Source organism: Lygodium microphyllum, chromosome 29, assembly GCF_053477565.2.
Source record: "Lygodium microphyllum isolate KBCC chromosome 29, Lygodium_microphyllum_v1.1.10, whole genome shotgun sequence".
NCBI lineage: Eukaryota > Viridiplantae > Streptophyta > Polypodiopsida > Schizaeales > Lygodiaceae > Lygodium > Lygodium microphyllum.
The window spans coordinates 20743311-20757326 of NC_141163.1; the positions used below are offsets into that span (position 1 = coordinate 20743311).

The 14016-nt window shown below is 49.5% G+C and overlaps 1 protein-coding gene across 3 annotated transcripts in view; it reads left to right on the forward strand.

Annotated features, from left to right (window-relative positions):
• Window positions 1-14016, forward strand: part of LOC148010436 (2-oxoglutarate (2OG) and Fe(II)-dependent oxygenase superfamily protein) — a 144634-nt gene that overhangs the window by 119349 nt on the left and 11269 nt on the right. For all 3 annotated transcript variants that reach the window (XM_087671024.1, XM_087671022.1, XM_087671023.1), the window contains exons 7-8: window positions 11154-11210; window positions 11312-11423. In XM_087671024.1, the coding sequence (XP_087527150.1) occupies window positions 11154-11210; window positions 11312-11423 (169 nt within the window). The remainder of the gene's footprint in view (window positions 1-11153; window positions 11211-11311; window positions 11424-14016) is intronic.

Below are 14016 nucleotides of genomic sequence, written 5' to 3' on the forward strand. Positions count from 1 at the left end.
CTTGTCTTGTGCTACTTCACTTTTCCCTTTTGTACTAGCTCTTCCCCCTCCTATAAATAAAAGCTCATTTTTCTTCATTCAGCATTATTTTTCTTTGCTGTAAACTCATGTACAGCACCCACAAATAGCCAGAAACTGGCCCCATCCATCCCCATCATCATCCCCCACTTCTCCATTATCAAATTCCTCCATATTCCCTCTTCTATCACTGTTGTTTTACAGGACAGCAAGCTTGTAAATTCATTACAGCACCTCCTTCTCGAGCTCTTTCTTCCATTTTAGCAACAAGAAGCAAGCCCTATCCATGTACTGCTGATCAACGATGGAGAAAGGCTGATTTCCCCTCTTTCTTCTCTCATACTGTAAAGAAATCAATTCTTATCATTGCATAATAGATAATGCATGTGTGTTTGTACATCTTTGCATGATCTTGTGAGAGTGAGAATTACTTCTCCTCACTCTCAGGTTGATTGTAATTGAGCTCTTCCCTAAGGGACTTGGGTTGAGCAGAAATACATTCCTTCAGGGGGGGGGGGGGGGGGAGGTGTTGCCCATCTTCAATCCTCAATCTTGTCTCCATTACTTTTACATTTTCATGGCTGTAATTTTGTGAGTAATTTTCATTTTCAGCTTTACGTGTTCATTCTCTTTTATATTAAATCTCGAAAACAAGCGAATATCATAATTGTTAAGCATACTACGTTGTTCGGGGCGTTTATACTCTACTATTGTATGTGGTGGGGAGATTGTGGAGCAGATGGGGATCACTTTCATAGGTCCAAGATTTACTATGAGTAGAGCAGTTGAATATAGACTGACCCGGTGCTATGCAACATTAGGAGCCATGGAGAATCAATGCATGCATATACAATTCCAAGAACCTCCGAGAAAGCTTTGGCTCTTTGATACATTGGTTACACGAACACGCTTATGTGGAGCCCCTATTTGGGGATTGGGCCTTGCTATCTCCAATGAGAATCTGCCCACGCGAAGGTCGCAACTGGGCAACACCAACTGATAAAGGAGTCATGTGCCGGGAGGCACCACTGTCAACGATCCACTCTCGAGCCTGGGGAGCTGTCATCACAGCATCAGAAGCATTCGGTGTAGAGTCCTCAATGACAGTTAGATGAAGAAACGCAGCTGATGAGGGTGCAGCCACCGCTCCAGAATCCTTCGTGTCCTTCTTGTTGGTGTCCTTTCTGTCTTTGTCAGGGAAATCCTTCTTCCAATGGCCAGTTTTTCCACAAATATGGCATGTGGAGTCTTTGTCCTTGTCCTTCTTTGACTTGTTGTTCTCCTTCTTCTTCTTTTGGTCCTTCCCTTTCTTCTGAGAGGCTTGACCTGTCTAGGCTTCCGACTTGGAAGCATGCTGTCCCTTCAGTTGTTCCTCTTGGTCCAAGACCATAGGAACCAGCTCTTCCCACCGAAGAGTAGACTCACGCCCCGAAGCAATAAGGGCGGAGTAGAAAGCACCGAATTGTGGCGGCAACTGGGACAAGAGTGTGATTGCCATGTCTTCGGAGGAAATCGGCATCCCTGCATTCTGAACCTGCATCTGAAGCTGTCTAAGCTTGTTGATGTGCTCCCGCAGCGAAGAAGACTTGTTCACGGACAAGGTTCGCATCTGCACCTCCAAAGAAACCCGCTTCATAAGGGTCATCCAGTTATACATCTGATCAAGCTCCAGCCACATCTCTCGAGCCACCGTCAAGTGCTCGATGTGGGCTATCATGGCTATAGTACAAGACAGAAAAAGAAAAGAACGAATGCGGGCATTTAGTTTGTCCTAGTGAGACTGTGCCTTGGCCAACTCCGCACGAGCATCGGAAGAGAGTTTGGACTCATCTCTCACCGAGGGCCGGTTGATCTCCTCCTGTACAAGCTCCGCCAAATCGTAGGACTCAAGGATGGCCAACATCATGACACGCTAGATGCGGTAATTGTCGCCATCGAGCTTTTGATTTGCCGGAAGAGCCAGTAAGACAGGCACCTTCCGGTCCATAATCGTCTGGAACTCCAAGTCAATCTCTGTAGACATCTTCACTTGTAATGCCTTCACAAACGCAAAAGCAGCCCCCTCTGACTGTGAAAACGCAGCCTGCTAGGGCTCTTTCTTCCGTCCCGAACCTTCTTCACCCGCTGGAGGCGATGAAAAAGCAAAACCTGCACTTGAAGATTGAAAACTCAGCCTTCCTCCTCTTCAAACAGCAGCAACAGCAGCAAATCCACCAACTGGACTCCTTTCCCGCGCGCCCACGCTCGCTTCAGCCTTGTTCTGAGGCGCAGCCCTCCCGCTCGCCCTCAAACGCTGGAAACGCAGCCTTGTGTTGCGATGGAAACTCCTCTTCAGGTTGGTTCTTCAATCATTCAGCCCTTCTACACTGCTCTGATACCATGTCAGAGTGCAGTGATGCGGAAGTGTGGGACCAAGACTGAGGGAGAGAGAACGCAGAGAGAAGAGAGAGAAAGAGACAGTGGAAGATGAAGATCTGCTGTATAAAGTGTGCTGTATACAAAGATATGCAGATATGTACACGGGCGCAGTGCGCTGGACTGCGTGTCTCCACCTCGACGATGCAACCTGCTGTTCACCTCGAAGTCCGCTGCAGTCTGCATGATCTCCTGCCTGAAATGTGTGAATAGAGACGGAATCAGCATGAATCTCCAGCCTGAATCTGCGATCACAAGTGTGAGAAGACTGCTGGAAGATCGGCTATAAATAGCCACAAAACGTGGCAGCCGATTGTCCTGGTACAGGTCAGACTGCCACGTGGCAGTCCGACTGGCTGCCGGCGGCCAGGACCTGATCGCTAACATTGCAAACAATCATTTTTCAGTGTAGGGTTTGGAGCCTCCCAAGGCTGAGATACTCTAGATTCACTCTAGAGTCATCCAAACAACTAGCATTGCAAGGTGATACTGAGTGTCGATATGCCGAGACAGACACATGGTTGGAGCTACACGGACTAGATATGGACCTTCCACCCCTATAGTACATCTGAGACTCGTCTTTCTTAGAGCTCAATCGAGAGGATCTCAACAGGATCATCAAGATGGACATTATTCAGCTATGTACAGCTAGGACTTGGTTGTCGCCTACCCAGGATTTGGGGACGAAGATGGCTTTTTACCAAAGCATCTCCTACAGGTATCCCTTGATGGTTCTGCGATCCAACTGAGAGACATGGGCATACATGTGTCCCATGGAGAACGGTGTGCCATTGGTCAACTCTGAACATCCTCGCACCAGTTTGTGGATAGAGAGTGCCTTGTTATGGAGCAGTTTTTCTTCCCCTAAAGAGTTGGATTTGCCATCTTGAGCTAGAGACTAAGGAGCATTACATATGTAGGTGCCCAGAGTACTATCAGGTCAGAGGGAACTTTCAATGTGTGGGAATCGGACCACTATCCAGGGTGATTGAACTCCTCTTAGAGCTGGACCGACATAGAGATGATTAAAAGAAGTAGCGCGAGCTCCTACTGTCGCGTGTGCTATGCTGCGCTATGCCCCCATCATCGCTTGTGTTCCCCCCTTGCCAACTGTTTGTGGCTGCCCAAGCACTCCCTCCCGGTGACACAGCGTTCCCCCCCTGCTCCGCCTGACTCACCTCCTCTCCCGCACCTATGGCTCCGGCCCCGCTCGACAGGCCCAAACTTGCGCTGTGTCGTTTCAGAGCCCCCCCCGTTTTCCCAACACACACACACACACACACACCGGCACAAAAGAGTTTGTCCCCCCCTCTGATAGCACAATAGCCAGATTGGCAGGTTCTTAGCAAGAACACGCAATGGAAACCTCTGGTTAGATGCCAGTGCATTCTATGAGTACCCCCTAGTCAAACACCTTGCACATTGTCCTATCTGAGGAACAAATCTTAGCCGTACGCGCCACAGAGCTGGAGCTTAAAGAAACAATGATCTTTGGTCAGGTAGTAGGATAGACCCCATCCAGGGCCCAGCTTTGGGATTGGCTTCACTCCATGCTGCGCATTGGCATAGTGCAGATAGCGGAGGTAGTTCTAATGGGTCAAAGGATCTTCATGGTACGACTTACCTCAGTGGATGCAGCACGTGAGCTGTTGGCTAGCTCACCCTATGCCTCCACGAGGGGGGTCATACATATGGTCTTCTGGTACAGTGGCTTCACAGTGGAGGCATTCGCACTCCACAACAGTTTCCTCAGACACCCGGTTACCCTACTATTCCCCGGACTGGCGATAGTATCGCCAGCTTGTGGAAGACTTCGGACGGCTCTTCGGCACGATCCTTCCCGCCTCTTTCACGGACGCAGTGACAGCGGCAGGAGTCCCAAAGGTACGGGTGGAAGTAAAAGAGACAAAGAATATACCATAATTTCTAGAGATTGAGGTAGGCGGACACTCCTTCAGGCAATAGGTCATTGTGATTGGGTAGCGAGGGTAGTGCCTATGTTGCCATGACTTTGGGCATATGGCAGCAGAGTGCACATGCTTCGGCTTTGCCTACAGTCCCACAAGTGGACGCGGATGACTTTACATGGGTCTAGAGACGACAGAGAGGGAGACGACAGGGGGGGTCGCAGCCCAGCCCCTCAGACACAACCATGACAGCAGAGGGCGCAGGAGGGCGAGCATCACCCCCTCGGCAGAGCACCACGTGGCCCCCCCTCCCCGCTCTACCTGGCAGGACCACAGGCCCATGCATCCACCCCCCACGGAGGCGTCACAGGTTGCCTCACTCGAGGCTCCCCCCCTCGGGTGCATCCGACCACCCCACCATTCCTAGATCCTCCCTCTCCCCATCATCACCCCTGCCGTCCAGCCCCCTTGATCCCCACCCATCACAAGGGATCCGCCCCCCACCCATCCCCCCCCCTATCCCCGCCCCCTCCACAAGAGGTGAGGAGTCCCACACGCCGTCATCCTCCACTCGCCGGCAGTCTTGCCTCTCTTCCCCTCCCCACACAACCACTAGTTCATCCGTTCATGGTGCCCGAAACACTTTCCCGAGACAAGCATATTTGCTACCACAGGAGTTTTTTCGCAGTGGGCCATGGTCTTACTTGAGAGTTGCGGAGCGCGGAGAGTTCCCACTATCCCTAGAGGTGGGAATCTTCGTGGTACACAAGTCTAGGAGCGGCAAGGTCCACCTATTAGCACCACCGGATGGACCAAACTATGCATTCTTCTTCTAGACCTCTCATACAGGAGATTGGACGATGTCTCAGATTGAGGAGGAGGTGAAGAGCTAGGTGGCAGACCACATCTTCGAGTGGATGGGAGAAGGTGGATTGACACTTTTCTCCCAGCAGTGGCCAAGTTGCATGATGGACATTAATTGGTGGGCTGGGGCCGACGTCCCTCATTTGAGCATTATCTTTCGAGCCCCTCTGCAGTGGAGAGCGCCAATGGATGTGATTGAGTGGCCCCTATTACAGGCGGCCCGTTTCTACGAGTGTACGGAGTCTCGCCTCTCAGCATGGTTGATAGATGCCGTGGTGGTTCCACCAGGCGCATCCGTCACTCCCATGGTCCGCTCGAGGGCCACCATAGGGGAATGGAGTTCACCTTCCAGGCCGGCAGCGAAGCGTATACGAATGCCTCATAGTTCCTCTTCTTTGTCAGCAGTTTCCACACCGAACAGATGCTTGTTCGGTCAGCCATAGGTTTCCCCATGAGTTTACACCTTGCGTCCTGGAATGTGAATAGCTTCCACTATAGTGGGGCACGTGGTTCTAGGAAGTTGATTGTCTAGCAGGAGCTGCAGCCTGCCCTTGCTAGATGGATCGACATTCTACTTCTATAGGAGCTCAAGCTCACTCTCGCCCAGGTCCAACGGGTAGGGAAGGTACTCTTGGGTAGCTCACACACTTACTGGGAGCACGCCATCGGTGCCCATGGTAGGAGTAGGGGTGTTTGCACATCTACTGGTCCGAGTCTCATGGCTTGTGTACGAGACCACGGGACGATAGTGGCAGGGAGGGTTCTATGGATCAGATTGGATATTGGGGACTCGTGCCTGGGAGTCCTCAATGTCTCTTCCCCCACTGAGGTTAGGGCATGCAATAGGTTTTGGGTGGAGATTGTGGAAGGACTCCGAGTGGTGGACTCGTGGATTGTTGGAGGAGACTTCAACAACTTCGAGGCTTTAGAGGACTAGCAGGGCAGAGGCAGAAACTACCAGGGCATGGTTGGGGAGGAGCAGGAGGCATGGGAGGTCTTTCTACTGGCAGTAGGAGCACGCGATGCTTGGAGAGACCTAGCCTTCCACAGGAGGGAGAGGTCGCTGGACTTCTCTTGGGGTTACAGGCGGCTAGGTGGAGTCCTGCTGGAGCGGTTGGACAAGTTCTATATACGAGAGTGGGGATGCTCTCGTGGAGGCCAGGTTGGGCAGTTGGCAGGCACCATGTTGTCCAATCATTGCCCGGTTCTCTTGACACTTGATCCCCCAGCATCTGCCCTAGACACACGATCCTGTCGGATCCTTGACGTGATCTATAGGAGGGAGGAGGTGAAGAGCTAGATTGAGTAAATTTGGACCAAGGAGTGGGGCAGGAGGGACCCGATCGCAGAGGAGGTTGCAGAGGTCCTAGCCGCGTTGAGTAGTGTCTCCAGGAGGCAGCCCTACAGGCCAGGCAATAGTGCTGGGAGGAGGAGAGAGCACTTCGGCAGGACCTAGCAGCCATGCAAAGATTATTACAGGAGACATTAGGGGATTCCATTCTCCACGCATAGGAGGTGCGTGCACGAGCAGCCATTGCCGGCCTAGAGGACAGGCACTCGGAGTTCTTATTCCGTACCTTAGTAGCCTTCTGGGCATGGAAGGGAGACACGATGTGCAGGAAGTTCTTTCAGGCACACCAGCTCCGCACCTTTGGAGAGCAGATACGCAGCCTTCGGGATCAATATGGGAGGATTCGCTCTAGCATAGATGAGGTGATGGAGATTGCCACTGACTATTACAGACGCCTTTTCTAGCAAGAGACAGCCTCAGCCAAAGGACAATGTTGTAGACAGCTGGTCTGGGATCACATTCCGTCCCTCGTCATAGAGGAGATGGGACGCTCCCTCCTAGCCCTCTTTACAGAGAAGGAATTAGAGGAGGCATTCCACACACAGGATAGGAAGAAATGCCCGGGAGAGGATAGCCTCTCTAAGGCCTTCTTCACTACCTACTGGGAGGTGGTGAAGGACCCCCACATGATGGCCTTCCTGGAGATTTTCACTTCAAGACAGATGCTAGGGAGTCTTTCGGCAGGCCTTATCAGTCTTCTCCCCAAAGGGGGAGACTGGTTGGAGCTTTCCCAGTGGAGACAGATCATCTTATTATCAGTGGCCTATAAGGCATTGGCAAAGATGATTGGCAGGCGACTACACCTTGTGCTTCCAGACATCATTCATGACACACAGACAGGCTTTGTCCAGGATAGGAGCATCCTAGACAATGTATTCACCTTCTTTGAGGCGATAGAGTGGGTTCAACACAGTGGGCAGAGGCTGGCCGTACTACTCTTTGATTTCGAGAAAGCTTATGATAGGTTGGACTGGGATTTTCTAGAGGGTATCATGGTGAGATTGGGTCTCCCCCAGGCTTGGATTCGCGGGGTCTCCGCACTTTACAAATCGGCCACCAGCAGGGTTCTCATAGGTGGTAGGCGAGGGGAGGAGTTTCGGTTGGAGAGATCAGTCCGGCAGGGCTGCCCCCTGGCCCCGTACCTGTTCCTACTCTTTGTAGAGGTGATGTCTCACTTCCTCAGGTCACGTGTGAGCGGATTATGCGACCTCCAGCTTGCAATGAGAGAGGAGAGTGAGTTGCTAGACTCAGAGTATGCAGATGATACAACACTCTACATAGAGGACAATGAGTTGATGCTGGAGAGAGTGAGATTGGCTCTTGAGATGTCTTGTTCTGTAGCGGGAGCGAAAATCAACTGGCAAAAGTTGGTTGGTTTCCTCCGAGACCCGGACTCTAGCACGGAGTGGGGCTTCCACCTGGGATTTAGATGGGTGAGCAGAGGATAGACCGTCCGTTGCCTAGGGTTCCAGGTGGGACTCGATATCACTCCCGCCCAACAGTTTCTTCCAGTCCTCGATTCTATCCAGAAGAAGCTGACCTACTGGAGCATGGCTAGCCTCTCACTAGCAGGCCGAGCCTTCGTAGTTAACCAGGTCCTCCTAGCGACGGCCTTGTGTTGGTGCTTCTCCTTATCCTGCCTAGTGCAGCTTCGCTACCTAGTGCGGAATTTCCTTTGGTTCGGGTCAGATGCCTCCAGGGATTCTTGGGCCAAGGTGGCGTGGGCGACCATCATACAGCATCGGTCAGAGGAAGGGCTTGGGATCATAGACCCAGAGTATTAGAGTATGGCCCTCTTGGGCAAGCTAGTTGTCCACGACCTCACACCAGGAGGATAGACCTAGAAGGTCCTATTGCAGGAGGGTCTTTAGGATTGTAGACCGAGGCTTGGCGGTGAGTGGAGGCTGCCCCTAAGATGGATCTTCACGTCAGCCCAGATCACCCCTTGAGATCACCTTTCCTACGTAGCTTGCTCCGCGCGTGGCAAGGACTCCGTAAGACCCTAATCCAGAGCCCCCTAGGCTACCAGGAGGAGATAGACCATTAGCCGGTGGTTTGGAACCCCCAGGTCAGAGATCGGGAAGGGACAGAGATTGGCGAGCGCCCCCACATCCAGTGGGCTGGCTGGGGGCAGGCCTGGCTCGTACCATTAGGACATGGTGGGATGTGTATAGGATGGTGGATGAGGAGGTGTTGTAGCGAGTATCAGGCTGCCAGAGAGGAGTGGAGTTGAGGAAAAGGGAGATAGATGCAACAATACCTCAGGAATGGCTTGCTCCCCCAATATGAGAGTCGATAGAGCCCCGGGAGGTATGGGCCGCTAGGTTTTCACTAGCAGGCATCTCCCTACAGGTGGCAGGTAGAGTGGGCGGCACTCCACCAAGGACCTTCTTCACCGTATAGGAGGGGGGGCGCCTGGCTCTTGACAGAGGGCAATAGGATGAGGGGATAGCTTTCCTTTCATGGAGGAGGATCTGAGTGATTGGCCTGTGGGGGAAGACATGGCGATTAGACCCTTTTGTCTTTTCGACGGAGCTCAGGGAGTAGCACCTTTGGATTTGGGAGGGCAGGCCACTTGATGAGCTGGAGTGGAATCCGGGAGAGTGGCTATGGCCGGCCATTGCGGTCGCTAAGAAACCACCGAGGTTCCTGAAGTACACTGCTAGGATTGGCAAACACGTACTAATGCAGGAGGATATGGACTGGGCGTCTTCATGTAGCAGGCATTGGGCGGAGCACTGCATCACGAAGCCTTTCGGACGGACCTTTTGGCACCGCCTATGGGATAGTTGGAGGTCGAGGAGGGTATCGTATTTCTTATGATTGGTGGTACATGGAGGCTTGGCAATGGGAAGTTGGCTTTTCCAGATGAAGGAGAGAGGTTGTAAGCATCGCACACAGCAGCCTCTGGAAACCCCAAAGCACTGCCTTTGGTCGTGTGAGGCGGCGCAGCTCATGTGGAGAGGAGCATGCTGGATCCTTCACCATATAATACCCAGCCTTGGATGTATCTCATGGGGAGCTTTTTGTTGGCAGGCAGTCAGCCAGGGCCATCACCTTCTTCTGTATGAGGCCGGGATGCAGGACACGATATTCATTATCGAGGTAGGGTCGTGTGCAGTGGTCGGTTTGGAGGCTCTACCCATTCGCTAGGTATTGGAGCCCACAACAGACCGCTCTGAGGTATGGGACATCATAGGGAGTCTTACTGGTTGGCATATCTGGAAGTTGCGGTGTCAGGAGGCTTTCGTCGGAGAGAGACTTTTAGTACAGGCGACCTTGGTAGAGCTCTGGACCTCCATTATCCACTCCCTCCGTGGTCGATGGGATCAGGTGCAAGGCGAGTCCAGGGCTCGTTAGGAGCTCCGATGTCATTTCATGCGCACTTGGGGCGGCCAGGACCTGTTTTTCATGATGCAAGCAAGCAGCCCTTGATGGCTATTCACCCCCCCTCCATGGCTCCTTTCCCCCATCCCCCCCAGACCGCCTTGAGAGGCCTGTATACATGATGTATTTGTGACTTTCATCAGCTCCAGCTAGTGTGTTGAGCATTAGCACTCCGTTGTAATCAGTCTTTTTGAGTAATATAATCAGCCACATTTTACTCGCAAAAAAAAGACATAGAGATCATCTCTTACAGTCTTTAGGGTAGCACCTTGGGGAGAGAAGTGCACCCTTATTGACTTTGTTGAATCTGCAGATAGACCTGATACTTTAAACTGAAGTCAATTAAACTGAGTTCCTAGAGCCAAGACCTTGTTGAGAAATCGGCACGCTTTCTCAAATCTTTTGACATCTCTATTTCTCGCTTTTTACTGCAATGCTCCGCTTTTTGTTGTTTTTTACACGACAACATATTTCCCAGCACCTCTGCTTTTTCTGGCAGCTGCCCTTTGCTTTTTCTTTTTCTTTCCCTAGTGACTTGTCTTTGCCCTTTGGATCTGCACGTGACCTTGATTTTTGGTCTGAGCCTCAGTTTGCCCTCCGCTTTTTCCACTTTCACCTTCGATTCCTGCCACTGATTAGGGTCTAACACATATTCTTTGTCTAATTCCATTGTATCCACAAGAGCTGAATAATGGGATTAAAGAATTCATGGCTGAACTTATGACATGAGACATCCATACCTAAACAAGAAGTCCTTACCCCAATAGAGGCAGTCTTTGCTCGTTCTAGAATGGAATCTACATGGGGACATCTTAATTCAAACAAGAGCTGTGCCCTGTCTCTTAATCGTCCGTGATGGTAACAAGAGTGAAAGGCTATAAAAAGATATATTCAATGGACAGAAACATAGTGTGTTCTATGATTTCCTTCAAGGCCCACAATTGAGCATGATTTAGAGATGCACATGCATGGTTCAAAGGTTGATCAAAGAAGCTTAGCACAGAGGCGTATGAAAAGATTTTGGCAATTTCGTGCTTACTTTTGCTTGATTTTGATAATACCATTTCTTTGAAATATATTTTTGTCTTTGAGTCAGTTCATTGAGTTGAGTACCTGTTGCAATTTCGTTTTCCTGATGATTCTATGAAAGAAGTTCATGTGGATAGGAAAAGTATAATTAGTCTAATAGCAGTCAGATGCTTTGATGACAGGAGGATGCAATATCTATCAATCACAACTGGTTCAATGGTTATAACCTTAACTGGGTGGTTTGTATAAGTTTCAATTTGTTGTTGATTTCTGTTGATGTAGAGGATAAATGTTTTCCTCTCACATGATTATTTGATCCTTCATTTGATTGTTGATGCAGTGGAATCTTCTTCTAACTGACTATAAAGAAACAGTAGCATCAATTGAAGACATTAGAGCAATTGCTGACAATTTTGAGGAACTATGTCAGAGAAATTTGGCAGCGAACTCAGGTTTGTTGTGTCCTATCATCTGGATCTTAGTTACTTGCATTTGCATGACCTTAACAATCTCCTTTTGAGAGATTTAAATGAATTTTAGATGGAAACAAAATGGGAAGACAATGTTGGAACAATTAGTAATTGTCTCGTTAGCAGTATTATGCATTCGTTACACACGATCCAGTAGCTTTCAATATCTGATTATCACCGGTGTTCCATACCTGGATTTGAACATGCAGACTCAAGGCTATGTCAACATGACATCAGCTGCTCAACCCTCATCCTTTTTTCATCATCATCTTCTCTTCCTTCTTCATTTTCAGGCTTGCCATCCCACCTTTGTCTTCTAAACAGCTCCCCTGTCTCCACCATAGAAGTAGTCTCATTGATCACTTCTCTTTATTGCTACCTTTACTCTCTTTCCATCATACTGTTAATAGCACATCATTCTCTCTCCTAGGCTGCCTTGCCCTCATTTATTGACTCAGCTCCATCTTGCCCTGACTGCAACAGTGCCTAGAGTTGCCTTTGGCTTTGTTTTGCAGGGCACACTATTGTGTTCTTTTATCATTAAGTTTTGAGTAATAGTCATCCTCGTTTTTTTGGCTATCCCCTGCTCACCCATCTGAAGCCTGGGTGGACTCCCCAATCAGTACTGGAGTCAGATCTGTAAGAAGACCACCAACGGACTTGCAGCAGTTGATTTTCACACTACTACCATGCAAAACATCTTCAATGCCAATCTCTCTCTCCAGCATCACCTCATCATCCTCAATGTAGAGAGCTGTGTCATTGGCATTCTCTGAGTGCAATAGTTCTGCCTATGTTTGCACTGGGAGCAGCATGAGGTGCCTCAGAGACAAGGAAGTAGGACATTGTGGAAGGTGGATGGCCCACTAGGTGTTGGTATTTGTGTGAATGTATGACCAATTGAGTTCCGTTAGGGGCTTGATACATGTGGGATTGTTTCCCCTACACACAGTCCCCGTTGGTGCTTGTTTTGGGGGGTATAACTGCCCCACCATTGATGCACCTCCACCATGCAGCCAAAGGATAGGTAAAGAACCTCCTATGGGATATACGCGCAATGGATCACTATTCCCCATCGTGGTGAAGCCTCAAACCTGTGTTAGAGCCCACTCCAATAATCTAGAGGCCCTAGAGGATCAATAGGGCAGCTTCAATGAGGGGCTATATAGCTGTCTACATCATCCATATACAAAATGACAATTCTTGTTATTGGTATATTTGATACATGGATTATAATATAGATTCTCATGGTTTGGCTCCCTTTTCATTTATTATGTGGCTATTATCAAATTTTACTAGGGTAAAGTCTCATCAAATTGGTATATTTGATCTCAAATGAGAGAGGGTTTTGACATAAGCTTGAGCATGTTGCCAAGATCTCCAAAGCATGTGGCCAAGCTTGAGCATGTGGTGAGTTGAGATAATCATTATCACATGGCCAAGCTTTGTGTCCCAAAGAGAAAATCTACCAGGGCTAAGCTCTACCTGAGGACATGACAAACCTTTGCCTCAAGCAAAACTTCAAAGGCACTCTACCTCAAAGATGCCTCAAATGAGAAAGGATTGACATAAGCTTGAGCATGTGGCCTGGTTCTATCTCAAAGATATCTCAATGAGAGAGCTTGGTCATGGGAGCTGATTTTCAGGGAAGTGCAGATGGTGAGTAGGAGACCTAGGAAGCTTTCCTTTTTGAAATGGGTGCCAAATATGTTAGGAGGGATCTGGTCTTTCGCATGCATGATGAGTCACTAGACTTCTCCTGGGGCTACATTATTAATGGGACTGGAGTGGTTGGACAGGTTCTATGTGGGTGATTGGGGAATTTTTCAAGGAGGATAGATTGGGCCACTAGTAGGGACCAATCTATCAGATCATTGCCTCTATCATTTTGTCTCTGGAAGTATCCACCTTGTTCCTCAATCTGTATTACTGTTAATGAATGTTCATTAAAGATGAATCAGTGTAGGAGTGTGAATGATACAATGGGGCCCTTGAACCTCTGTTGGAGCCCACTTCAATAATATAGAGACCCTAGAGGATCAACAGGGTAGTGCAGATTGTGAACACGATACCTGAGAGGCTTTCCTATTAATGGGTGCCAAAGATGTCAGGAGGGATCCAGCCTTCTGCATGTGCAATGAGTCACTAGATTTCTCTTGGGGCTACATGCTAATGGGACTAAAGCAGTAAGACAGGTTCTATGTGGGTGATTGGGGAAACTCTCAAGGGGGACATATTGGGCAACTAGCAGTGACCATTTTGTCAGATCATTGACTCTATTGCCCTATCTTTGGAGGCATCCGACCTGGCCCTCAATTTGTGTTTTGGTTGGATCCCAACCTCAAGCTATGAGTGAAAGGAGGTGCATAGATAGATCAAGCAACTATGGGCTAGAGACTAGGCATAGGATGGAGGGATTACAAAGGAAGTGGAATAGGCTCTTAAGAGAGTTGAGCAAGGTCTGCTAGGAGGAGGCTAACAAGGCGAGGCAGTAGTATTGGGAGGAGAGGGATTCTCACCAACTTTTGCCAACATTTGCCAGCCATCTAGCAATTGCTACCAAGAGACTATACCC